Below are 24,717 nucleotides of genomic sequence, written 5' to 3' on the forward strand. Positions count from 1 at the left end.
TTTATTACAAATAGGCGCGACTTTTTACAGGATAGATGTACTCGCCAAATTTGAAATACTTGTTTGTATTACGGCCCTTGCACTAAATTACTTTGAACAGCAGTAGAAAACGCTATTTGCAAGTATTCTTGGTGCCCTGCGGCATCCCATCGTGGCGGCAAAGGTAAACCTTCAGTGCTTAGGGGTTTCCTTATGGATAATGCACGAGCAAAATTTATAGGGTGTGCAGTATACTGTATGGATGGAAACAACTTTATTTTGAATCCGGCAAATTTGACAACCCGGGCTCAGGTCTCCCATGAGGGCACTTCGAGGCCTTGCCTCGTCGCCGCCTCTCGGGCTTGCTGGACAGCCCACTCTTGCGTCTTGAGGTTGGAGCTGCGCAGAGCGGCGGCCCACTTCGACGCAAGAGCCTCCGGAGCTACTGCCATTGTAGCTGATGTAACCCGACACTCCCACAACATGTGTGACAGCGTCGCTCTAGTGTCCTGACATAATTTGCAAAGAGCAGTCGGGTATTGCGCGGGGAAAATGTGCTGCAATCGCACCGGACTGGGAAATGTTTGTGTTTGCAATTGTCGCCAGATGACTGCCTGGCGACGTTTCAGCATAGGGTGAGGTGGGGGCAGCAACCGCCTGCCTAGCTGGTAGTGCTTGGTGATGTCATTGTACCTGACCAGGCGTTCTCGCGGGTTTTGAACCAGGAGTTCCGAACTCAAAGAGGTGGTCTCCGATTCTGCGCGGCGGGTCAGTTCTCGCGCAGAGCGGTGTGCTACCTCGTTCAAGTTAATGAGGCCTTCATCGGTGGGGGTGGCGACGTGCGCTGGAAACCATATGATCGCGGTGTTATCGAAGTGCTGTCGACCAGCTTTCCTTAGAATCTGGAGAGCTTCGGAGGAAATGCGCCCCCGCGCGTAGTTGCGAACTGCGGATTGTGAGTCGCTAAAAACTACTTCGCAGAGGGGGTCGGTAAGCGCAAGCGCAATCGCTACCTCTTCCGCTGTTTCGGGGTATTCCGTTGCGACACTACACGCGTGCGTAAGCCGGGAGCTAACGTCTACGACTACCGCCGTGAACCGGTGTTCTCCTGTGTATTCTGCGGCGTCTACAAAGCGCGTAGTCCTCTTTCCACCCAAGGAGCGCAGCAGTGTCTTGGCACGGGCCTGGCGTCGGCCCCGATTAAATTCGGGGTGCATGTTTCGAGGTATAGGGGTGACAAGCAGCGTGTCGCTGAGGTCGGGTGGAATGACCTGTTTCTGACCGTGTTGGACGTGGTTGTTGAAGCCGAGTTTCTGCAGGATGTACCGGCCCGTGGCTGTCAGAGACATGCGTTCGAGTTGAGAGGTTCTTTGCGCTTCCACGATTTCCTCAAGCGTGTTGTATACCCCCAGCTGTAGCAGACGAGCAGTGCTTGTGGACTCCGGTAGGCCAAGGGCAATCTTGTAAGTCTTGCGTATAAGGGTTTGATTTTCTCCCTTTCAGTGACATTCCAGTTGTGGAAGGCAGACACATAAGTGATGTGACTGATTGCGAAAGAGTGTATGAGGCGCATGACACTGTCCTCCTTCATGCCCGTGTGCTTGTTTGCAATGCGTTTGATCAGGCGGGTAGCCGCTGTAACCTTGCCTTCGATTTTGCGAATAGCTTCTATGTTTGACCCGTTGGCTGTTATATGCATGCCTAGGATGCGTATCTTCGGGACTCGGGGAATGCAGGAGCCGTCTTGTGTATAGAGGATTATGTCGTCACATTGGCGCGATTCGGCTGTAGGCTTGGGCCGGCGGCGCGGGCGGTAGACGAGCAGCTCCGATTTCAGTGGAGATAGTCGGAGACCTGTGTCTTGGAGGTAGGTTTCGACTGCAGACACCGCTGCTTGTAAGGTGCATTCTATCTGACCGTCACTGCCCTTGTTGACCCACAGGGTGATATTATCTGCGTACAAGGCATGATGGAGGCCATCGATCTCGTCGAGGTAGGCCGGGAGACCCAGCATCACGAGGTTGAAAAGGAGCGGGGATATGACCGATCCTTGAGGAGTGCCGGTGCTTCCTAGTGTATGTTAGTCGGATGTCATGCTGCCGACCGCGAGGGTGACTGTGCGGCACGACAGGAAGTCTCTGACGTAGTTGTAGCTTCGCTCACCCAAGTTGAGCTTGTTTATGCGGCTCAGGATTGCTGCATGTGCTACATTGTCAAATGCCTTTTCCAGATCTAGGCCGAGGATGGCCCTGTTGCCACTAGTTGGGTCATTGATAATCTGGTGGTAGAGCTGGAGCATGACGTCTTGAGTGGAGAGATGTGAGCGGAAGCCCACCATAGTGGGTGGGTAGGCCCCAGTGTCCTCGAGGTGGTGGTTGATGCGGGAGAGGAACGCGTGCTCCATCACCTTGCCAACGCAGGATGTGAGGGAAATGGGCCGCAAGTGATCGAGGCTGGACGGCTTGCCCGGCTTCGGTATCAGGACTGCTTTAGAGCGTTTCCACGCCTCTGGGATGCGACCTGCTCGCCAGCATCTGTTGATGTATGCCGTAAGAGCGGTTATCGAGGCATCATCGAGGTTTCTTAGAGTCTTGTTCGTAACCTTGTCGGGACCAGGTGCTGATTTGCCATTAAGGTCGTGGAGAGCTGCGCGGATCTCTGACTCGTGAAATTCTTTATTGAGTGTCACATTTGTCTCTCCAGTGTATTCTCCGTGTTGAACATCGGGCCGTTGAGGGAAGTACTTGGCTAGCAGGCGTGTCACAAGCTGGTGATCACTCGTGGTAGCCTGTTCCTTGTGCAAAAGGCGTTGCAGGTTTGCTCGCTGAGCAGACTTGCTCTGCGTTTCCCCCAAGAGGTGACGAAGGAGACGCCACGTGCTTCCATTGTGGAGCTGCCCATCGACTGCGTTGCAGATGTCATACCACTGTTGGCGGCTTAAGGTGCGGCAATGTTCTTCCAGCTGGCGATTGATATGTGCTATCTTCTTACGAAGCTTTCGGTTGTGCCTTTGCTTCTTCCATCTTGCGTTTAGTGATGTCTTGGCTTCCCACAGGTGGGCTTGTCGGCTGTCGATCTTGTCAACCTGAACTTCGGGTGCGAGCGTCTGCGTCGCCTTGTTCATACTGTATGACATGTAAACTACATTACGGCCCCCGCCGCTCGAAAGCTTCGTAGAAAGAATATACAGATGTTTTCCTGGTGTATTGGGAGAACGAAACGTGACACGGAACATAGATTTGCAGAAAATTGACAATATGTGTTATTACAAAGTTATAAATTCTTTTACAGAACGGCCTGAAAAACACTGCTTCGGTGAAAATTGGAATTGTGGAACCTCGAACAATTTCGTATCTTTTTTCTAGGCAGAGTCCTACTGTGACGATTTCGAAACCAATATTAGGGTCATAGTTTGATAATGCTAATTGTTCTTGATAGAGGCGTAGTCACTTCACCAAGAGGGGTTTCTGAGTCGGTAATATTTGTGGCCATTGGGAGTTTTCGTTCACACAATTAGAGATTATATATATATATATATATATATAAACGTGACATATACTAGAATGCAGGACGGTTCTCGCACGACAACCGTCCTGTAGTCTAGTATATGTGGCGTAAGTTGGAAAAGTAATGAATGTGACTAATCCGTATTGTTATCGTTCGTTTCTTTGAAATGTCGCTTGGTTACAGAACCTTACCCGGCAGCATATCGAATGATTTTTAGACAATGCCATAGATGACAGCACAGAAGAATAGAAATTGTTTCAGAGCAGAATATGGCGCTGTAAATAATATTCATTGAAAGAATAGAACTACATTAAATGAGGACACATGATGGGGCACGTAGAACCTGCGGTGAGTAACATCTGTATGCGCTAATTGCACTGGAAGGAAAGCACGCAGGCAGGCAGTGAACTTTATTTAGGTCCTGAGGAGCGACTCCGAAACCCCCTTACGAGGAAGGAAAGAAATTAAAGATTTACAAAAAAACACAGGGGCATGTGAATCGCTTCCCATGGACATCCATATCAGAAGCAGTACATGTGAAAAAAAAAGCTTTAAAACCTTATACGGCATTTGACAGAGACTGCTAAAACACATTGGTAAGGAACAGGGCATTTTGCAAACTGCAATCTTCTAAATATTTTTGCGAGGCATTCCGCTGTAAAGTGTTGTTAAATATTCGATTGCCCCTGATTTCATTTCAGGTCCCTGATATAGGGACCGGAAATGTGTGAATCAGTTAGCAGCATGGAGAGCGAAAAATACAAGGGGAGAAGTCAATAAAATTATGGTATTTTAAAGCAAGAAAAGATGTGAGCGAAGAAAAATAACAGGGGAATAAAGCACTTGTGAACGGGTAAAAAGTAATAAATAAACGACGGGAGGCCCTTTCTATTAGCATAAGTTAACATAAGAATTCTTGAACATGGCCTATGCCCATTTTACTTTGGGCTAGTGAACAATTACAGCTAATTAAATGTTCAAATGCAAGAGGATGTTACAATGCTCCGATTATTATTATATGGAAAACCCACATAAGGTAGATGGATAAAAATGTGAAGGCATATTCAAGGAAGCTATAATTAAATGCGCAAATTTATAATGTAAATATTAGAAATTACATTTATTTTATAGAAGTTGAACAACTTTACTTCAACAGAGAACTCCTACAAGAAATTAAACAGGGGTGTAATAAACTAGGAGCATTGTAAGCTCACAGTCTCCTTATCGCTTGGATGGCAATAGCTGAGTCCACTTGAAAGTCGAGAAATCGGGCCACACCTGACTAGTGTATTATAATTTAAAAGACTAGACAATACAACTCACTAAAGCGGAATTCACATCCCTCTCCACACATTAACCGGTATCGCGTTTGGTTTTTCTGCCGAAGAGCTAATCTGGTTCCACTACAAAATAAGACGCTGAACTTGCACAAGTTTTGAGTTAATTATGCCAATAAAGCAGTAGAAAACAAAATATTAAAATGACTGAACCCGACGATCACGAAAAAGTTTAGAAACTTCGAAGAGAAGAGACGCTCACAAAATGCCACGGGACGAAATCATCCAGCCGTCGAAAGCCGGTGGGCGTTTCCCGTTGTCTTCGTGAAGAAGGATGGGAGTGTATATACGTGCGTCGATAATTGTTGGCTAAACAAAGTCATGAAGAAGGCCGCACACCCTCTTTCACGGATAGATTACGCACTGAACCTACTGTGCAAGACAAAGTATTTTTCTTCGATGTATCTCAAGACTGGGTAATGGCAAATCGAAGTCGACGAGAGGGATCGAGAAAAGACACATTGCGCCGGACTTTTGATCGGCACCTGCGACATTCTAGCGCGTGATGGACCAGGTACTGGCAGACTTAAAGGGGCAGACATGTGTCGTGTAACTGAATGACGTCGTCGTGATTTGCGCAAATTTTGATGAGTGCTTGAGGCTACATAGAGCTGTACTAGAAGCGATATAGCTATCAGGACTCATCCTGAAGATGGAAAAGTGCCGTTGAGTTTACGAGGAGCTCCTGTTCCTTGGCTATGTCATCTGCAGCTGCGAATACCGCCTTAACCCGCACAGGACAGCTGCCGTAGTAAAACTCCCACAGCCTGTCGACAAGAAAGCGCTGTGCAGATTCCTTAGCTTGTGCCAAGGATCCAGGATCCAGTTTCGAGGATTGCCGAGCGACTGGCTTTTCTTACGAAATTGGACGCTGAGTTCAAGTGGGAAACGCCGCAAATCGAAGCATATCAGCAGCAGCACTCACCACCTTTGACGAAGATGCTGACCCAGAACTCCACATTGACGCAAGTAGCGTAGGCCTCGGCGCCGTGCTAGTCCAAAGGAAAGCAAGCATGAAAGGGCCACAATTTTCGCTAGCCGGTCACTAACGAAGGCAGAAGCAAATTATTCTAGAGCAGAAAAGAATGTCTTGCCATTATTTGGGCTACAGCAAATTTAGCCCTTGCCTATGGGACAGGCCTTCCAAAGTCGTAAGCGACCATAATGCATTGTGTTGGTCATCAAATTTAAAGGACAATTGAGGACGCCTAGCACGGTGAAGCTTCCCACTGCAAGAATTTGGCATCACCGGGGTTTAAAAGTCCGGAAGGAAACGCTATTATGCCAACTGCCTGTTTCGCAGTCCCATGAAGCCGCCCTCTCAAGACGATTAAGACAAGGAATGCCTTCTTGGAAATGGTAAGCGCAGACGACTTTGCCAACCAGCAGTGAGCTGACCCGGGGCTAAGAAGTCTTGCTGACTTCTTGGAAGGCAAGACAGACTATCCCAAGAGTATTTAAACAGGAAATGACTTCATTTTATTTTGCGAGACGACGTCGTGGTGATTTTCTCCTTAGTCTGCGGCAACTGCCTACTCGTTGTGGCATCAGTACTGTAATGGGAGGTTCTGAACGCTATGCATGACGATTTACTGAGCACCTCAGAGGATACAGAAGAAGTATTACTGCCGCGCCTCACTGCGGACGTCGTTTACTATGTCAAGACCTGCAGAGATGTCAGCGACGCAAGGTACCCCATCAAGGACAGCGGGATCGCTACAGACAGCTTTTCCTCTTTGCTGACCATTCTTGTAAATATGGATGGATTTATGGAGCTGTTTTTGTCGTCAGTATCTGTGAATCAGTGGATCGTCGTGGCTACCAACCATGGCTTGGCAGAGGCGTAAGTGCAGGCGTGTGTGTGAACCTGAGTTTGTACGTGTGAGTGTGAAGGTGACTGAGCACCTGTGAGAGTGACTGGACGTGTAAAAGTGAGCGAATACCTATCATTGTGAGTAGGTGTGTGTGTGGAGGTGAATAAATGCCACTGAGTCTGAGCGGAAATGAGTATTAACGTGAGTGAGCAGTTGTGAAGGAACAAGCGTGTGTGTGAGTAGGTGTGTGCGTGAACGTGAGTTGGTACAGTTACATGTGAGTAGGGTGAGTGTGAACGTGACTCAGCGCCTGTGAGAGTGAATGGACGTAAGTGTGAAAGTGAGTAAATACCTCTAAGTGTGAGTAGACGTTAGTGTGGAGGGGAGTGAGTACCAATGGGTGCGAGTGGACATCAGTACAAACACGAGTGAAAGTCGGTAAGTGTGAGTAAACGTGAGTATGAATGTGAGGGAGTGAGAATCATAAAGAAGTAATGGTGAGTGAGTATGGGTCAGTGATCGCTTATATTGCTGGCCTATGATTGCGTCCCATAACTTCTTCTTCCCTCGTTAGCTAGAAGATGCGCGCGCTCACTTTATATAACTAAATCAATGCTATGCGACGCGACTAGTGCAGCAAGCGTTTGAAGCACTGGTTTCTGTGAATTTATTTCACCTTTTCCGGCATGTATACGCAGTCTAATGATTAGGACATCGACCTTCTATGTATGGGGGCCAGGCTTTCAAAGCGAAAATTGGAAATTTTTATCTTTTATTTAATGTATTTCTAGAGACTAGTTACATCAAGTGTCCCAAGTTGGCGATAAACGGCCACAAAATCACAAACCACGAAGTGGGGAAGAAGAGCCCAACAACGCTATGATGATGATGATATGTGGTGTTTTATGGCGCAAAGGCCAGTCATGGCCAAAGAGCGCCAACAACAACGCTATCGCTTTACGACTAAAGTGTTGCAGGGCAAGCATCCTCCACCAGTCGACGACTGCCCTTCAGTTATCCTTGGACACAATCCAAGCCTAGGCGCTCCTAGTTCTGCCTCTTTCTAGGCCACGTTGTATCAGCTGCTATCGGCCCTTGCTTGTAGCCTTGTCGAACGCCATGAACGATCTCGCTTTCTTGCTCCCTACGTTTTACTGACACAATTTGCATGTGTTACGGGTGAGCCGGGATACTAAGTGCGTCGGAGCCTGCCACAGCTCGTGTCATGGAACTCATTCCCATTATAATTACTGCTAACGCTCCATTCCAGTGCATGCGTGTCTCTAAAACTTCACCAAGAGGATCTGGCGAAAGTGAAGCTACGTGCTGAATTACTCTTTGTGTGAGATAATTTAAGGGCTTCTCTCACCGGTGTGTCACCCAAAGTTTGGGAGACCTCTGTTGCTGTCCACACAAGCTTGCACACTACTGCTTGGGCTAGCTAGTGAGTCTTCGGACTACTGTAAGAAATGATGCTCCAACTCGTGGCTCTGCGTCGCTTTCCAGTGACACTGCTCATGACAGCACAGTGCCGAGGGCGGTATCACTTCCGACCGCTTAGCAGGTGAGTCATTTCGACAGTTACTATACAAAGATCTCTTGACAAGCCGAAAGAAACAACTGCAATAAGGTGTAAACTACCCACTGAAAGGTAACCTAAGATTAAAGTAGGCAGAACCTTTCCGGTTTTTAAGCATTCTGTCTTTATTGCAGATATACACACAATCCAGGCGAAAGGTGCCTTATGCTGCTGGTGCGAGGCAAAGCGTGCGAGTGTGAGGGGTGAAAGGTGATGGATAGATGCGTTTCGTTCTCATGCCTGTCGAATGTTGGACGCAACGTGATGAAGCGCAGGCAAAATGTGGGGGGTGGGGCTGGAGTTTGAAGCTTGGTAACACGACCATGCGCGCTAAAGAACGGAGGGGGCAAATGAGCGCGCGTTTCCACCTGCGCCTGGCCGAGGCGGACCCGCCGTGGTTCCTCAGTGGCTACGGTGTTAGGCTGTTGAGCACGAGTTCGCGGGATCGAATCCCGGCCACGGCGGCCGCATTTCGATGGGGGCGAAATGCGAAAACACCCGTGTGCTTAGATTTAGGTGCACGTTAAAGAACCCCAGGTGGTCGAAATTTCCGGAGTCCCCCACTACGGCGTGCCTCATAATCATAAAGTAGTTTTGGCACGTAAAACCCCATAATTTCATTTTAATTTGGCCGAGACGGCACATGGCTGTCGCTGTGCTTCTGCAGATACGCCGCCCGTGCCCTTGATCTATAGAGAAGGTACGCACCGATTGCAAAAGCTGGGCGAGCCGAGATGGCTGGCCGCTTCACAAACACTGTTTCCACGCACGTAAGTGTTGAAGGTTGTGTAACCGCAAGTTTCCGAGATACGTTGACGCGAGAGGCAGCACGAAGCATTCTCTCGACGAAGCCGGTACGTTTCCTTGCGCCAGCCTTGTGTCAGAAAGTGTTCGCGGCCATTAGGTGAGATCTGTTCATGTTTGCCTGTGCATACGTGACACCATGCTGGCTAAGTCAATTAGTAAGCGAATATTTGTTTGAGTTTATGCGGCCGATAAAACTACGAAACTTACTTCGTGGAACTGTCTAATGCACCGCTATCGCTGTTTATAGTTCGACTTGCAGATGAAATTGCAACTTTCTGTTTATTCAGCCACCCACGAAATGAGTGTAGTGATCGCGTGTTATTTTTTGTGTGGTTTATGGCGAACAAGCAACGTATACCGCTTGAAGATGACCAGAATCGAGGAATGCTTTTCTTTCGCTTACTTTATTATACGAGGTGGTTATGTTTTCATAGATTATTACAGGCAGTAAAAATGTGGCGCGTTCTCGCGCGCCACTCACAGAGTGGCCCCCGCAATCGCGAGAAGGAACTTTCATAGGACAAGTGCATTTCCGACGTCTTTACGTTGTACGTAATTTTCATCCGTAGCTACACAAGGCGCAATTATGTTGCGTTCAATAAAAGCTCGGCAGACTTCTGTATAGAGAACAAAAATATAGAACTGTACGGGCTACTCCAGTTACACGCGAAAGTGGAATTCATATAAGCGAAGATTTCAAGGTACATGAGCAGACTAGAAACTTCAGGAGCCACCCGAAGAGTAAACGGGTGATATGAAAAGGGAAAACATCAGAAAAATATTTTTGAGTACATCCTTATTTCAAATAAAATTATTTTCTATTCGCGATGTCTTATTGTCTTCTTTATTTAAACTTAGTCAGACAGGGCTTGAATGAATTATGAAAGGACAGGCGCCTGTTTGAGAGCATGGTTAAGAAAGCACCATTTGTTGAATTTGGTGATTCATTAAGAGCTTCATACGCGTGGTAAAGAGAACGTTGAGGCAGGCTGTGTAGGTTACTTATAATTTATTAAGTATATGTACATGTGCAATTGGGAAGATAAAAACGCTAGAACCACCCTCTCTTGCAAATCCTGCAAGATACACGTGTGGTTGCTAGGTGACGAAAGTGCATGACGTCACGATTTCGTCTGCGTTTCCACTTAAATACTCAAGCCTCCAGGATCTTTTGGAGGCCTTAGAGACATTTATTTATTTGTTTATTATTTATTTATTCATAACACCTTAGGCCCATTGAAGGACATTGGGTAAAGGGTAGCAGTTTCTATAGAACAGTCGTAGTAAATAACTAATGATAGTAATAACCAATATTAGAGGGGAAGATCATTATACAGTGTTACCAAAGAGCGCATTCAGGTTATCACGAAAAGTTTCGCGGTTAATGTGCTATAGCGTGAGGCCATGAGGATGAGTAACCAAGCATTCGAATGAAACTGAGCGTGTTGTGAAGGCTTCGTTACGTGCACACAGGTGCATGAATCAGCAGACCGCGATATTTATTGATATATATGTACCGGCGAAAGAGGCACAGAAGTGCGATCACGCGAATATTTTCTAATGACTGAAGTGAAATGTTTATTTTTAATCGGGTAATGCTAGAAAGATGTACGTACTTAAGCGAGATAAATCCGGCGGCTCTATTCTGAACAGCTTTCAACATGCTGATAAGATACTGCTGATATGGTGACCATGTGGATGAATAGAATCTTAGTTGCGGATGAACATTGGCTAGACATGCTAATTTCTGTACATTAGAAGGTTTGTTACGCAAGTTTCTGTGCAGATAACCAAAAAATGTATATGCCGTAGAAGAGGTGGCTGATACATGCTTAGCGCAGGAAAGATAGGCTATAAACTGGACGCCAAGATATTTGTACAATGGGGTACTTCAAATTAGGGTATTATTGATTGAATAGCGACAGAATTAGTGCGTTCGCCTCTAAATGAAATTAGCTTGCATTTAGACGCGTTAAGGGACATCAGTCAAGTTTCCTACCAACTATAGGTTAGGTGAAGGACATTTTGGGGAGCAGAATGGTTATTGAAACATTAAATAGCATGGTAGATAATGCAGTCCTCCGCGATAAGCTTAACTCAGAATGACATGTTAGCGGGTAAGTCATTAATGTGTAATAAAAAAAGGTAATTCACCGAGGACATGGCCTTTGGGGACATCGGCCATGACGTTATGAATCTCAACAAAGGGCAGACAATTTGTAAGTGAAACGGCATTGAGGTACGACATCGAAAGCTTAAGAGAAATCAAGAAAGAGGCAGTCAGTTTTGTCATTAGCATTTATGTTAAAGTGAAGGTAAGTCGTGAATTCAAATAGCTGCGTGTTACATGTGAAATGACGGGACGTAGCCGGCGGGTAGTGGCAGGTCAAAGAATGCTTTATTGCTTGGTGTTGCTAGCTTTATAACGAAACAGAAGAGGGTCACATGACTGGACATAATAGCAAGAGTGCGACACGTGTAATCTGCCTTGCTTATGCTATACATCAGTGCGCGGGCTTGACAACGTTACATCACGCGTCCTTGATAACACTACAACATGAGTAGCCTTTCCTGAAACCATGCTGATTAAAAAAGAAAATGTTATTGGATTCAAGCTCACGTGGCTATAACATGCTCAAGTAATTTGAAGCAGATGCATGTTAGTGAAATGAGTAGATAATTACCAAGTGAGTGCCTGCCCTCAGAATTGAAAAAGGGAAACGACCTTGGTGATCTTCCAGTCTAAGTTGTTCACCAGATGATAATGATTGGTTAAATTTTGGACATAGACTACGACTGGAAATAACTGTGGTATTCTTGAACATTTTTGAGTTTCTGTTATCAGTACCAGATGAAGTAGAAACTTTAAAAGTGGTAATCAGGTGAGAAATTCGTTCGGCAGTAGCGGTTATTTATGCCATGAAGGTGAAATTTTGCTCTGAACCTTGCGATTTAAATTCCACAAATGTGATACTGTTTCGTTGTAGCGACGGTGAAGAGTGCCATAGAAAAGCTGCGAATGACGAAAGTAACTCTTTGTTGAGCGAACCTGTGCTCACAAAAATAGGCTACGCTCAAAGTACAACACCCGCCGTGGTTGCTCAGTGGCTATGGTGTTGGGCTGCTGAGCACGAGGTCGCGGGATCGAATCCCGGCCACGGCGGTCGCATTTCGATGGGGGCGAAATGCGAAAACACCCGTGTGCTTAGATTTAGGTGCACTCTAAAGAACCCCAGGTGGTCGAAATTTCCGGAGTCCCACACTACGGCGTGCCTCATAATCAGAAACTGGTGCACATAAAACCCCATAATTTTTTTTTTTCAAAGTACAAGGATAGCTGCGAGCACAGTCGGCGAACGTCTTAATCTCATCAGTGGACAAGCGCGTAGTATTTTATACGTGACTCGTCAAACGTTCCAGCGTAGTCGATGGTGCCCGCGTGTCTTCTAGAGAGTACTACACAATTCCCGTCGCGCATACACTGAAATTGCACAAGGTTCGGTGACAACAAACAACGGATAGAACCAAGGACAAAATTCGAAAAATTTCCGATACATGCAGGCGCGTCCTGCGCTGAGCCATAACGTTTAAAATTCCTTAGCTGGCGAAAACCGGTCACCAGAGAAAGATACACAAGTACATGATCAATATTGCGGGCTTTTTGACTTGAATTCAGGGGTTTTACGCGCCAAAATCACCATTTGAATACGACACTTGCGGTAGCGGGGGGGGGGGGGGGGGGGCTCCACAATATTTTTGACCTCTAAGGGATATTTAACCTTCACCTAAACCTAAGTACGCGGTCTTTCTTGCATGTCGCCTCCATCGAAATGCGGCCGCCGCGGCCGGGATTTGATCCCGTGACTTCGTGCTTAGCATCGCATCACCAAAGGCACTACGCCACCGCGGCAGGTAGTATTGCATGCTGCCACCGTCGAAGGTGCACAAGGGGGCTGAGGTGGAGTCAGACGAACAGCGAGAGTTTAGTGATGTAGATGGTTTTTATACAAAAGAAAACTAGCGCCTTCAGCGTGTACAGTGTTGGTAGACAAAATGGCGCATAGAATACAATGCTGAACCGAAACTGGCAATACAACACATTTCCCCCCTGAAATACTTTAGTTGGTCAGGAAGTGTTACTTACATAGTATTGTACAAAAGACTCATTTACTACCGGGTGCTCGTGCTATAGATGCAGTTAAACATTATAAGTGAAGAAAGATGAGACGTTGCAATACACGCGTACAATACGCGGTGAAAGATACACGGAACAACACAGTAAACTTGTTCTAGACTCGTCCTTTGGTGCTTCGTCAAGAGCAAATGTTTACTTGTTTTGAGAAGTTTAGTATCTGTATCGTGTATCCATATCGACCAGTAGCTCTTCTAATTCGCGAGGGCTACATCCGTGGGGTCGGGGCGACTGGATTGAGGGCAACAGCTTGCTCCTGTGCATCAGGTGTCGGTGCGTCTGAGGCCGAAATGTTCTCATATGTCACAACCCCATGTGTAGCGGCAGGTGCACGGGGGCTGCGTAATATTAGTAGACTGTAGCTGAAGAGTTAAGTTTCTCCCACGTTTGAAAGTGCTAAAGGGAACGTGGGACTGCCGGGACGCATTCCAGATTCGTCCGTGACGCAAACGAAACGAAGATGCTCCTTGTTGGAGGATCACCTTCCGGGGGCCACTGAAGAGCAGCTCAGCTTCTTTTGCTTGTTTTGCACTTGTTTTTTATTGAAACCAACGCTCTTCTGTATGTTGTGCGTGATTTCAAAGAATATATGCACTTTTCGCTTGACTTTGCTGAGTGCTTGAAGTTTGCTTCACCTTCACCGTGGATCGGCCAGGGATTGGACTGCCTCGGGTATCGGCCCACGTTTTTGCCCATGGACGCGGACACGAAAAATGCCGACCAACGAGAAGCTAACCGCTTCGCTGTAAAATGCGCACCTCAGGAAGGTGCCATGGGCTTTAAATATTGAAAGAGACAAAAAACAATCAACAGGAACACGGAAATTCAAATAACGGCTACAGAGAAAAAATAGGCGGCAGCATTGAAAAAAAAAAAATTGGTTAATTCGTTTTTGAAGGAATTGGTCATAACACGAAAGTGAAATGTGTACACTAAGAGCTAGAGGGCAGCTTTCTTGGGCATTCAGAAATACAAGTCCATCCTGACATAAAGACTTGGGACCAGAACATAGCAACGTTCTTCTCACTCACTCCAGCTCTCGGCTGTATGGTGTGCCGCCACTCGTGCAGGCCAGTCTAACAGCATAGCGGACGACCGACTGATGTACATAGTACTGCAGGGCTGCAAGTTTTTCGTTTGTAAACTTCCGGAGGGCGCGTAGACTGCGAGATTACAAGTGGCTATGGCATTCTACTGCTGAGTGTGCAGTTCCGCGTTCCATACCCTGCCATAAACTTGTACTCTTTTATTACGATAGCAAGCACGCGAGAGTTGTGGTGCTTCCCAGTGTAAACAGCCGGGCAGCACTACGGCAGGCACCAGGCGTCGTAGCTCTATCCGACACTGCGACACGACGCTCCGTCGTAATCTTCGCGGTGCTAGCCACTTTCTACGTTGGGGCCTGCAGATAAGATTGCCCTGCTTGCCGCGATATTATTTCTTTTTATTTTGCCACCCACTGCTTGGCTACTTAGCGCACAAAAAACGCGTCGCTGAAGGAATAAAGGTGGTTGTCTTCCTGGCGCTGCGTGCGTAGTCTGTTCGTTGGGCCGGTCGTCCTGCCTCCCTCGGCGTCTAGCCGCCGAATACGTAACACCGTCTTTATGTGGCAAGGGTGCGGCGTTAAAGCTTTGGTGGCATCGTTCGCTCGCCCATATGCACATGTTGAAATGATGATGGTGATTTACCGGCATTCCCTTTGAAACGGGACGGTTATAGTCACCTAGCCTGTCTGTTCAAACAGTATGGTATACTTGCTTTTACTGCGTAAACTCTTACGGGCTCATTCTAATAACCGTTTCGTTGGCGATGGTGGGCGCCGCCGCCGGTGTCCGCCGCAGCTATCGCCGAGAATAAGGTAAAAAAAGAAAACATCCGGTCTCCGCCGGGATGTAACCCAGCCCTGTTGCGCGGAAGTAAGCTATTCTACCATTGAGCCATGCCAGCGCTTGCTAGTTGTAGGGAGGAAAATTCCCTACACACGCGCCCTAGCGCGTGACGAGACAGGTTATATGAGATGCGCCTTGCGTAGTGCCGATATGTACGCACTTTGCACTGCAGTTGCATAATATTACACCAGGTGACTAGAAATGAAATCGACTTCATACTCTGCGCGAACCCTGGCATCATACAAGATGTAGACGTGCTCGGCAAGGTGCGCTGCAGTGACCATAGGATGGTAAGAACTCGAATTAGCCTTGACTTGAGGAGGGAACGGAAGAAACTGGTACATAAGCAGCCAATCAATGACTTAGCGGTAAGAGGGAAACTAGAGGAATTCCGGATCAAGCTACAGAACAGGTATTCGGCTTTAACCCAGGAAGAGGACCATAGTGTTGAAGCAATGAACGACAATCTTATGGGCATCATTAAGGAATGCGCAATAGAAGTCGGTGGTAACGCCGTTAAACAGGAAACCAGTAAGCTATCGTAGGAGACGAAAGATCTGATCAAGAAACGCCAATGTATGAAAGCCTCTAACCCTACAGCTAGAATAGGACTGGCAGAACTTTCGAAGTTAATCAACAAGCGTAAGACAGCGGACATAAGGAACTATAATATGGATAGAATTGAACAGGCTCTCAGGAACGGAGGAAGCCTAAAAGCAGTAAGGAAGAAACTAGGAATAGGCAAGAATCAGATGTGCGCGTTAAGAGACAAAGCCGGCAATATCGTAACTAATATGGATGAGATAGTTCAAGTGGCTGAAGAGTTTTATAGAGATTTATACAGTACCAGTAACACCCACGACGATAAGGTGAGAGAGAATAGTCTAGAGGAACTTGAAATCCCACAAGTAACACCGGAAGAGGTAACGCCTTGGGACCTATGCAAAGGGGGAAGGCAGCTGGGCAGGATCAGGTAACAGCAGATTTGCTGAAGGATGGTGGGAACACTGTCCTAGAAAGATTGGCCGCCCTATATACACAATGCCTCATGACCTCGAACGTACCGTAATCTTGGAAGGACGCTAACATAATCCTAATCCATAAGAAAGGGGACGCCAAAGACTTGAAAAATTATAGACCGATCAGCTTACTGTCCGTTGCCTACAAAGTATTTACTAAGGTAATCGCAAATAGAATCAGGAGTACCTTAGACTTCTGTCAACCAAAGGACCAGGCAGGATTCCGTAAAGGCTACTCAACAATAGACCATATTCACACTATCAATCAGGTGATAGAGAAATGTGCGGAATATAACCAACCCTTATATATAGCCTTCATTGATTACGAAAAAGCATTTGATTCAGTCGAAACCTCAGCAGTCATGAAGGCACTACGGAATCAGGGTGTAGATGAGCCATATGTAAAGATACTGGAAGATATCTATACCGGTTCCACAGCCACCGTAATTCTCCACAAAGGAACCACCAAAATGCCAATAAAGAAAGGCGTCAGACGGGGAGATACGATATCTCCAATGCTATTCACAGCATGTTTACAGGAGGTATTCAGAGACCTGGAGTGGGAAGAATTGGGGATAAAAGTTGATGGAGAATACCTTAACAACTTGCGATTCGCTGATGATATTGCCTTGCTTAGTAACTCAGGAGAGCAATTGCAATGCATGCTCACTGACCTGGAGAGGCAAAGCAGAAGGGTGGGTCTGAAAATTAATTTACAGAAAACTAAAGTAATGTTTAACAGTCACGGAAGAGAACAGCAGTTTACGATAGGTAGCGAGGCACTGGAAGTGGTAAGGGAATACATCTACTTAGGGCAGGTAGTGACCACGGATCCGGATCATGAGACTGAAATAACCAGAAGAATAAGAATGGGCTGGGGTGCGTTTGGCAGGCATTCTCAAATCATGAACAGCAGGTTGCCACTATCCCTCAAGAGGAAAGTGTATAACAGCTGTGTCTTACCAGTACTCACCTACGGGGCAGAAACCTGGAGGCTTACGAAAAGGGTTCTGCTGAAATTGAGGACGACGCAACGAGCTATGGATAGGTGTAACGTTAAGGGATAAGAAAAGAGCAGATTGGTTGAGGGAACAAACGCGGGTAAATGACATCTTAGTGGAAATCAAGAAAAAGAAATGGGCATGGGCCGGACAAGTAATGAGGAGGGAAGATAACCGATGGTCATTAAGGGTTACGGACTGGATTCCAAGGGAAGGGAATCGTAGTAGGGGGCGGCGGAAAGTTAGGTGGGCGGATGACATTAAGACGTTTGCAGGGACAACATGGCCACAATTAGTACACGACCGGGGTAGTTGGAGGAGTATGGGAGAGGCCTTTACCCTGCAGTGGGCGTAACTAGGCTGATGATGATGATGATGATGACACCAGGTGGCACGCCATCTAGCAGTCGCACAGGTAGCGGTATAAAGCAGACAGAGAAGCCTTGCGGAAGAAAAGGAAGATTAAGAAGATGTATAAAATGCTATCCCTGATTAAATCAAGCAGGCTAAGAACTGTTTGTCAACGCCTTGTTTCAAAAGGAACGACAGTAAATCATCATCACTATCATCATTAGCATCATGTGGTGCCACTTGTCCCGCGATGCGAGGTGCGTGAAGCGTAGCGTCGATATGAGCACACTTTCATTGCAGTTGCATGTTTCTACACCAGGTGGCACGACATGTAGCAGTTCATAGGTAGTGTACAGGGTAGATAAAGTTAGAGGTAGTGAAAGAAGGTTAAGGAGATGTATAAAAACATTTTGTTTGATTCTACATTTTACTATAACCTACGCGATTCTTGGCCAATCCCTCAGAGTGGGTTCGTGCCAGTAGATCACGAAGATCTACATCTACAAAAATTTAGGGTTGATCCCGCTTTCATAGGAATTGGTAGAACATAAAAGTGAAACGTGTCTTCGCAGAAGCTGGTGCATCTTTGCTTCGTTAACTCACGGCATAGGCGTATATACCGGGGGGGGGGGGGGGGGGCAAAGCAGGTCATTTGCCCACCACTTTTGAAACCTGGGAATTTATGCGCCTAGAGATCCAATCAAGATCACTCGGGTCTACAGAAAGCGGCTTGAAGCACTGATAGTGGGGTCTGGCCTCTGCATCAGCTGCACGTGGAGTCTCAGCCACATTAGTTCTTCAGCGCGCTCATCACTAGTATTTTTATAGAACACAGATTCTACGTGGTGTCAAGAGGTGTTATAGTTTAATTGATGAAACCCTCAGATTGCAGAGCACCGAAGCACGAGCTCACACAGCTTAGGCGAAACAGGCACAAGGCTTCTAACCACTCGTTGTCATCGTCCTTCTCGAAGCAGTGCCTGCTGCTCGTTCTTCTGCAGTAGAATCACCTCCGTGGAGAAGAGGAGCAGTCTCGACGACCTACGGGCAGGATAACACAGGTGGACCAAAGTATGGCTTGAGCTCCAGAACGTGCACGATTTCGCGCCGTCGGCGGCGCTTATCTGAAGGCGGCTCAAGGGGTTCTACCAAATAGTTCGCAGGAGACAGACTGACGAGACGGTAGGGACCCTGGCACTTGGAAACAAGCTTGGGTGAAAATTCAGGGCTGGTAGCGGGAACCCAAAGCCATACTAGTGAGTCAGGGGCATAGGGTGCAGGAGAGGAGGGAATATCCCGAAGGTGCTTCTTTCGCTGCTGATCATCCGAAGTAAATGTGCGGGGAGCTTTCGGCACTCTTCCGCGTGTGCAGCAGCTTCGGACAGGGTAGTAGCTTTCGTTGTGTCAGGGCGATACTGAAGGATGGCATCCATTGTGCAGGAAGGCTCGCGTCCGTAAGGAAGAAAGAACGGGGAAGGTCCCGTAAGGATCTGTGTGGCAGTATTACAAGCGTACGTCACGAAGGGTAGAATGCGGTCCCAATTGGTTTCGTCAGATGCGACGTACATGGCTAACATGTCGCCAAGTCAGCGCTCAATCATCCGATTAGTTTGCGGGTGGTATGCAGTAGTGGTACGGTGAATTACGTGGCATTCCCTGAGCAGGGTTTCTATAAAATCAGAGAGAAAGACGTGGCCCCTGTCGCTCAGCAGCTCTCTGGGGCCGGTATGGCGAAGTATGATGTTACGCAGAAGGAACCAGGCAACATCGGTCTATCGCCACAATCGCCCAGCGGTAGCCATCTGAAGTACTCGGAAGGGGCCCATAAAGGTCAACTGCGACCCGGTCAAAGGCCTGTCCTGGACAAGTCAATGGTTGTAGTGGAGCAGCTGAGGCACGAGGGGTATTCTTGGGGCGTTGGCAAGTGAGGCAGAAGCGTACATATTGGGGGACGAATCGGTACATCCAGCGCCAGTAATAACGAATTCTACATGTGCGCATTGCGGGTCATCGTGAAATGCTGCACATATGTCCGAACGTGGATGCCGAGGAAGCACGAGTAACCATTTGCGCTCCTCCGTGAGGTAGTTACGCCGGTACCGGAGCCCGTCACGAACAGCGAAGTGGTGTGCTTGGCGACGCAATGCACGGCCAGGAGAAGGCGCTGATGGGTGTGGCAGAAAAGCCAGCATAGCAACAATCCATTGATCCTTCTGCAGCCCCGAAAGGATGTCCGTGGCGCTGAGAGAGGACTCGCATATTCGTACTTTCTCATAATTGGGCTGGCCTGACACTGAGGAGCGGACAAGACATCCGCGTCGGATTGTTTACGGCCAGAGCCGTACAGCACTAGAATATCCTACTCTTGCAGCCGAAGCGCCCATCGAGCGAGGCGACCTGAAGGATATTTCAAGTACGACAGCCAGCAGAGTGGTCCGTGATGATGTCGAACGGGCGGCCGTAGAGGTAAGGAGGAAACTTATACATGGCCTAAATGATAGCCAGGCATTCTTTTTCTATAACGGAATAGTTTGTTTCCGCTTTTGTGAGTGCGCGTCTAGACAAGGCAGCAACGTTTTCATCGAAGCCTGTCTTTCGTTGTGCAAGAACAGGGCCAATGCCGAAGCCACTGTCATCCGTCTGTATTTCTGTCGGTGCTCTTGGGACAAAATGTCAGATTATGGGGGGTGAGGTTAGAAGACGACGCAGCGTCGTTAATGCGGCATCGCAAACTGGCAGACAGGCCAAGAGGTCGTGGTTACCCGCGAGAAGCTGCGTCAAAGGTGCTATTATGGTGGCGAAGTTGCGGATGAAAGGGCGAAAGTAGGAGCATAATCAGATGTAGCTGCGGAGTTCTTTTGTGGTCTTTGGTCGGGGGAATTCGGCGACGGCTTGGAGTTTGGTTGGATCTGGGAGCACACCATCTTTCGAAACAACGTGGCCAAGGATAACTAGCTGCCGAGCCGCGAAGCGACACTTCTTTAAGTTCAGCTGGAGTCCAGCATCGGCAAGGCAATTGAGCACGCGTTTGAGTCGCAGCAGGTGAGAGGAAACGTCCGGGGCAAAGATGACAATGCTACCGAGATAACACAGGCATGTCTGCCATTTGAGGGCCCGGAGGATGTTATCCATAATTCTTTCAAACGTTGCAGGCGCATTACAGAGGCCAAATAGCATCACGGTGAATTCGTATAGGCCGTCAGGCATAACAAATTCCGTTTTCGGGTGATCTGCATTACCAACCTGGACCTTCCAATAACCGGCTCGTAAGTCTAAAGACGAGAAGGATTCAGCGTCTTGGAAGCAGTCCAGTGCGTCATCGATACGGGGAAGAGGATAGACATCTTTCCGCGTTATCTTGCTGAATCGTCGATTGCCCACACAAAAACGAATTGTCCCATCTTTCTTTTTGACAAGCACTACTGGAGAAGCCCAGGGACTGTATGATAGCTGTATCACGTAGCGCTGGAGCATGTCTCCTACGGGCTCATTGATGACCGGCGCTCCGTCACGGACACACGGTATGGACGTTGGCGTAGAGGCGCGTGGTTGCCGGTGTCGATGTGATGAGCGACTGTGGAGGTACGTCCTTAACATTGTTTTTGGAGATCGAAAGAAGTTAGAAATCGGTTAAGGAGGTCGATGATCTGCGTTCGCTGACTCGGAGTGTGGTTGGGATCAATAGACGGAGCAAACGTTCGGTCACATGCAGGCGCAGGCACCGAGACAGGGAGAGCCATGGCGTAAACCTGAAGAGGAGTCGAGTCATCAGGCACATTGTAGACAGATCTCTTGTCGAATTCGTCAGCAAAACCGAAGCACTCGCCATGATGTAAGCTTGAAGTTCGCTGGACCCCTGGCGAATGGGAAGGAGGGTAAAGGGAAGCAAGAAGGGATGACAGTGTGCAGCATGTCGAGATGGCGTGAAAAGAACTGTGGAATCGTAGAAAGCAGCACAGGAAACGGGTACAAGGGCGCAAGAGAAAGGAGGGATACCAGTGTTTGTGGCGACGAACACTCAAGCAGAAGGTGGTGGCAAATCTTCAGAAAGACTGCCGCAAAATGGGGTCAGCGCAAGTTCTGACACGGCCACAATCAATAACAGCATGATGAGATTAGACGAAGTCCCATCCTAGAATGATGGCATGAGAGCAGCGGGAAAGAACAAAAAACCTAATGTAGTATAAACTGTCTTGTATGGCGACATGGACGGTACATGTTCCTGGCCTCAATAAGGTCTGCGCTTGCTGTAAGTAGTGAAGTGGCAGAAAACGGCGTGGCGACTTTTCGGAGCGTATGGGGAAGCTGGTTGGTAATGACGGACACTGCGGCACCCGTGTCGACAAGCGCGTGAACGGCGATACCTTCGAGAAAAACTTCAATGACATTCGTAAGGAATAAACGAGGGCTTGAGCAGTTCGATGAGATCGAAGTTCTTGCCTCCGGGATTGCGCCTTTTAGTTTTCATCCACAGCTGGAGGGCGGCGGACGATGGGAGACAGGAAACGTTGACGGGGAGATGGAGACCGACGAGTGTTGAAGCTTTGGGGAACCGGAGATGAAGGAGCGAAGTACAGAACCGGTGGCGAATAGCGGGACTGGGAGTCAGAATCATTCCCTTGAAGTATTGGGAGGATACTAACCCCGCCGGCGGCAGAACCATGCCACGTGGTTAGCAAAGCCACAAGCGAAGTAGATCGGCCGGTTGTCTTGGGTACGCCACGGATTGTTAACAGGGGGCCTAAATACGGATGCACAATTCTGAGCTGGGCGTAAGGGCTGCGGAGACGCGCAAAAGCTACTTCTGGGCATGTAGTTCGCAGCTGTAGAAAGCGAGGCGTAGAAGCCGCTTGTGGGCGTGTAATGCGCAACCTCAGGCGGTGGTCATGGCATGGCGACGACGGCAGCGTACGTGAGCGAAACCGGCGCTGAAGGTGGTTGATTAGCGAGAGGTAGTGCGTCGCTGACTTGTTCATGTATGACCCGTCGGAGTTCCGAGGACAACGAGGACTCAGACGACTGGGTAGCAGGCAGTAGTGACAGTTGGCGCGCGACTTCTTCGCGAACGAATTGCTTGATTTGGTCGAGGAACGAAGAGTGGGCGGGAGCAGCACTAGAACTGTCGGTTAAAGCCGAAACCGTGTCGTCTGGCGCGGCAGCTCGGCGCAAAGTAAGGCGGTGTTTGCGCAGTAGATCGCCGCTCTGGCACTGGGTAATAAAAAAAATTACGGGGTTTTACGTGCCAAAACAACTTTCTGATTATGAGGCACGCCGTAGTGGATGAATCCGGAAATTTCGACCACCTGGGGTTTTTTATCGCGTACCTAAATCTAAGTACAAGGGCGTTTTCGTATTTCGCCCCCACCGAAATGCGGCTGCCGTGGCCGGGATTCGATCCCGCGACCTCATGCTCAGCAGCCTAACACCATAGCCACTGAGCAACCACGGCGGGTAGGCATTGGGTAATGACCTCGTCAATTGCTTGAGGGTTTTTCGCCAAGAGCATTTGGGAGGCGTCATCCTGTATGCCCTTCATGACATTGTTGATCTTTTCAGAGTCGGGCATAGCGGGATTAATGCGCCGGCAAAGGTCGACTACGGCTTCAATGTAGCTGGTGAAGTTTTCACCCTTTTGCTGAGCGCGACCCCGCAAGTTTTTTTTTTTTTCTCTTCAGCTTTAACGCAATTATTAAAAACCACCACTGATGGTTTTTAACTCTCAGCTCTCAGAGGTGGATATTATTCGCACAAGAAAAACCAGAAGGAATACTTGAATAATTTACAAAGCTTGTTAATTAAACTTTGATCTAAATGCTTTATGGGAGAAATGCGAAAACACCCGTGTACTTAGATTTAGGTGCACGTTAAAGATCCCCAGGTGGTCGAAATTTCCGGAGTCCTCCACTACGGCGTGCCTCATAATCAGAAAGTGGTTTTGGCACGTTAAACCCCATAATTTAAATGCTTTATGGCAGATATTGCAATTTACAGGTTGTAGCCGGTGTCTTCGAAAGTCATAGCACTTGAAACAAATTCTGAGGATGACACCAGTTTAGAGAACTGCGCTCTCGTAGTTGATAACAAAATGCATTGGCGTTACAGTAATTTTTGTTTCAAGGTATAAAAGCATTCTGTTCAAAATGCTTTCAAGTTTTACTGCACGTCTCTTACTTTTACTTTTACTTTTACATTTTTAACGCGCGTCTGACAGCCCCTATCTGAAAACTGGCACTACTTTCTGAAGTCGTTGCATATGGGTGCGCCTCATTAAATTAGTGCCTTCAATTGGCGTATTGCTATACACATGCGCGCAAAGTAAGTAATTAAAGAGATGGTTAGAGAGAGCTTGTAAATTTATTATTGTGCATTCGAATTTCTGGAGCAAGTAATGCCGGCAGTTTTGACTAATCTTGCTCGATGACAATATTTGCGTTATATGCCAGAGGATATTTTTTTTTAAAGTTCTGTTAAGTTAACAAAACAAAAAAAAGCGGGTATAGCTAGACACTGCCACACTTAAACACGAAGGGAGCGGGGGCGCACGACCTGTATGCTAGCCTTGGCACTTTATCGCAGAGCCCTTGCACTTATCATGTCTTACAGCGGCTGCGACCTTGGCTCTCGCTTCTGCACGTGCAGATAAACATGTAGATTCGTTGTTTACAATTTGCACACCGGTGTTATTTTAGGAGCTAGAGGAGTAATGCGTCGAGAAGCCGGCGGCGGCAGATTACAGAAAGAAAATGGCGAAGTTGGGCTGTTTGAAGTTTACGAAAGATTATTTATGAAGGATTGTAATTCGTTAGAAAAGCTTCATTGTTTACGAAGGACTATCCCACTCTAGAAAATGCAGCCTCCTGTTCTGTTGAAAGATATAGGAGTAGTAAAGAGGTACCGAGTGATATGTGATGTTAACTACGTGTGATTATGTAGTCTTTATTGAACGAACGCGCTATTTATGGAGAACATGTTTTTTTTTTTTTACAGGTTGATATCGTGAGGAAGGCATTTTTTTGAATTGCTGTCTGTTCAAGTGGCCCCATCATGACGACAAAGTAACCTTTCAGTTAAATGAATCAATATGCGAGTTGTGTTGCCTTCGATTGCTTCTTCAGCAAGACCTGAGCACATTCAGCTGAAGGCCACCCGGAGCACAATGAAAGAATAGACTGGGTGTCGGAATGAGCCTGCCGCGCCTACGATTTATTTCGGTCATGGTTTACCTCTCTCTCGGCAGATGGC

General features: G+C 47.6%; 1 protein-coding gene across 1 annotated transcript in view; it reads left to right on the forward strand.

Annotated features, from left to right (window-relative positions):
- Nucleotides 1-7,719: 7,719 nt before the first annotated feature.
- Nucleotides 7,720-24,717, forward strand: part of LOC126535290 (medium-chain acyl-CoA ligase ACSF2, mitochondrial-like) — a 163,502-nt gene continuing 146,504 nt past the window's right edge. The window contains exon 1 of the mRNA XM_055073094.2: nt 7,720-8,201. Within this exon, the coding sequence (XP_054929069.1) occupies nt 8,107-8,201 (95 nt within the window). The 5' untranslated portion in view covers nt 7,720-8,106. The remainder of the gene's footprint in view (nt 8,202-24,717) is intronic.

The sequence above is a fragment of the Dermacentor andersoni genome, chromosome 7 (genome assembly GCF_023375885.2).
Source record: "Dermacentor andersoni chromosome 7, qqDerAnde1_hic_scaffold, whole genome shotgun sequence".
In the NCBI taxonomy this organism is placed as follows: domain Eukaryota; kingdom Metazoa; phylum Arthropoda; class Arachnida; order Ixodida; family Ixodidae; genus Dermacentor; species Dermacentor andersoni.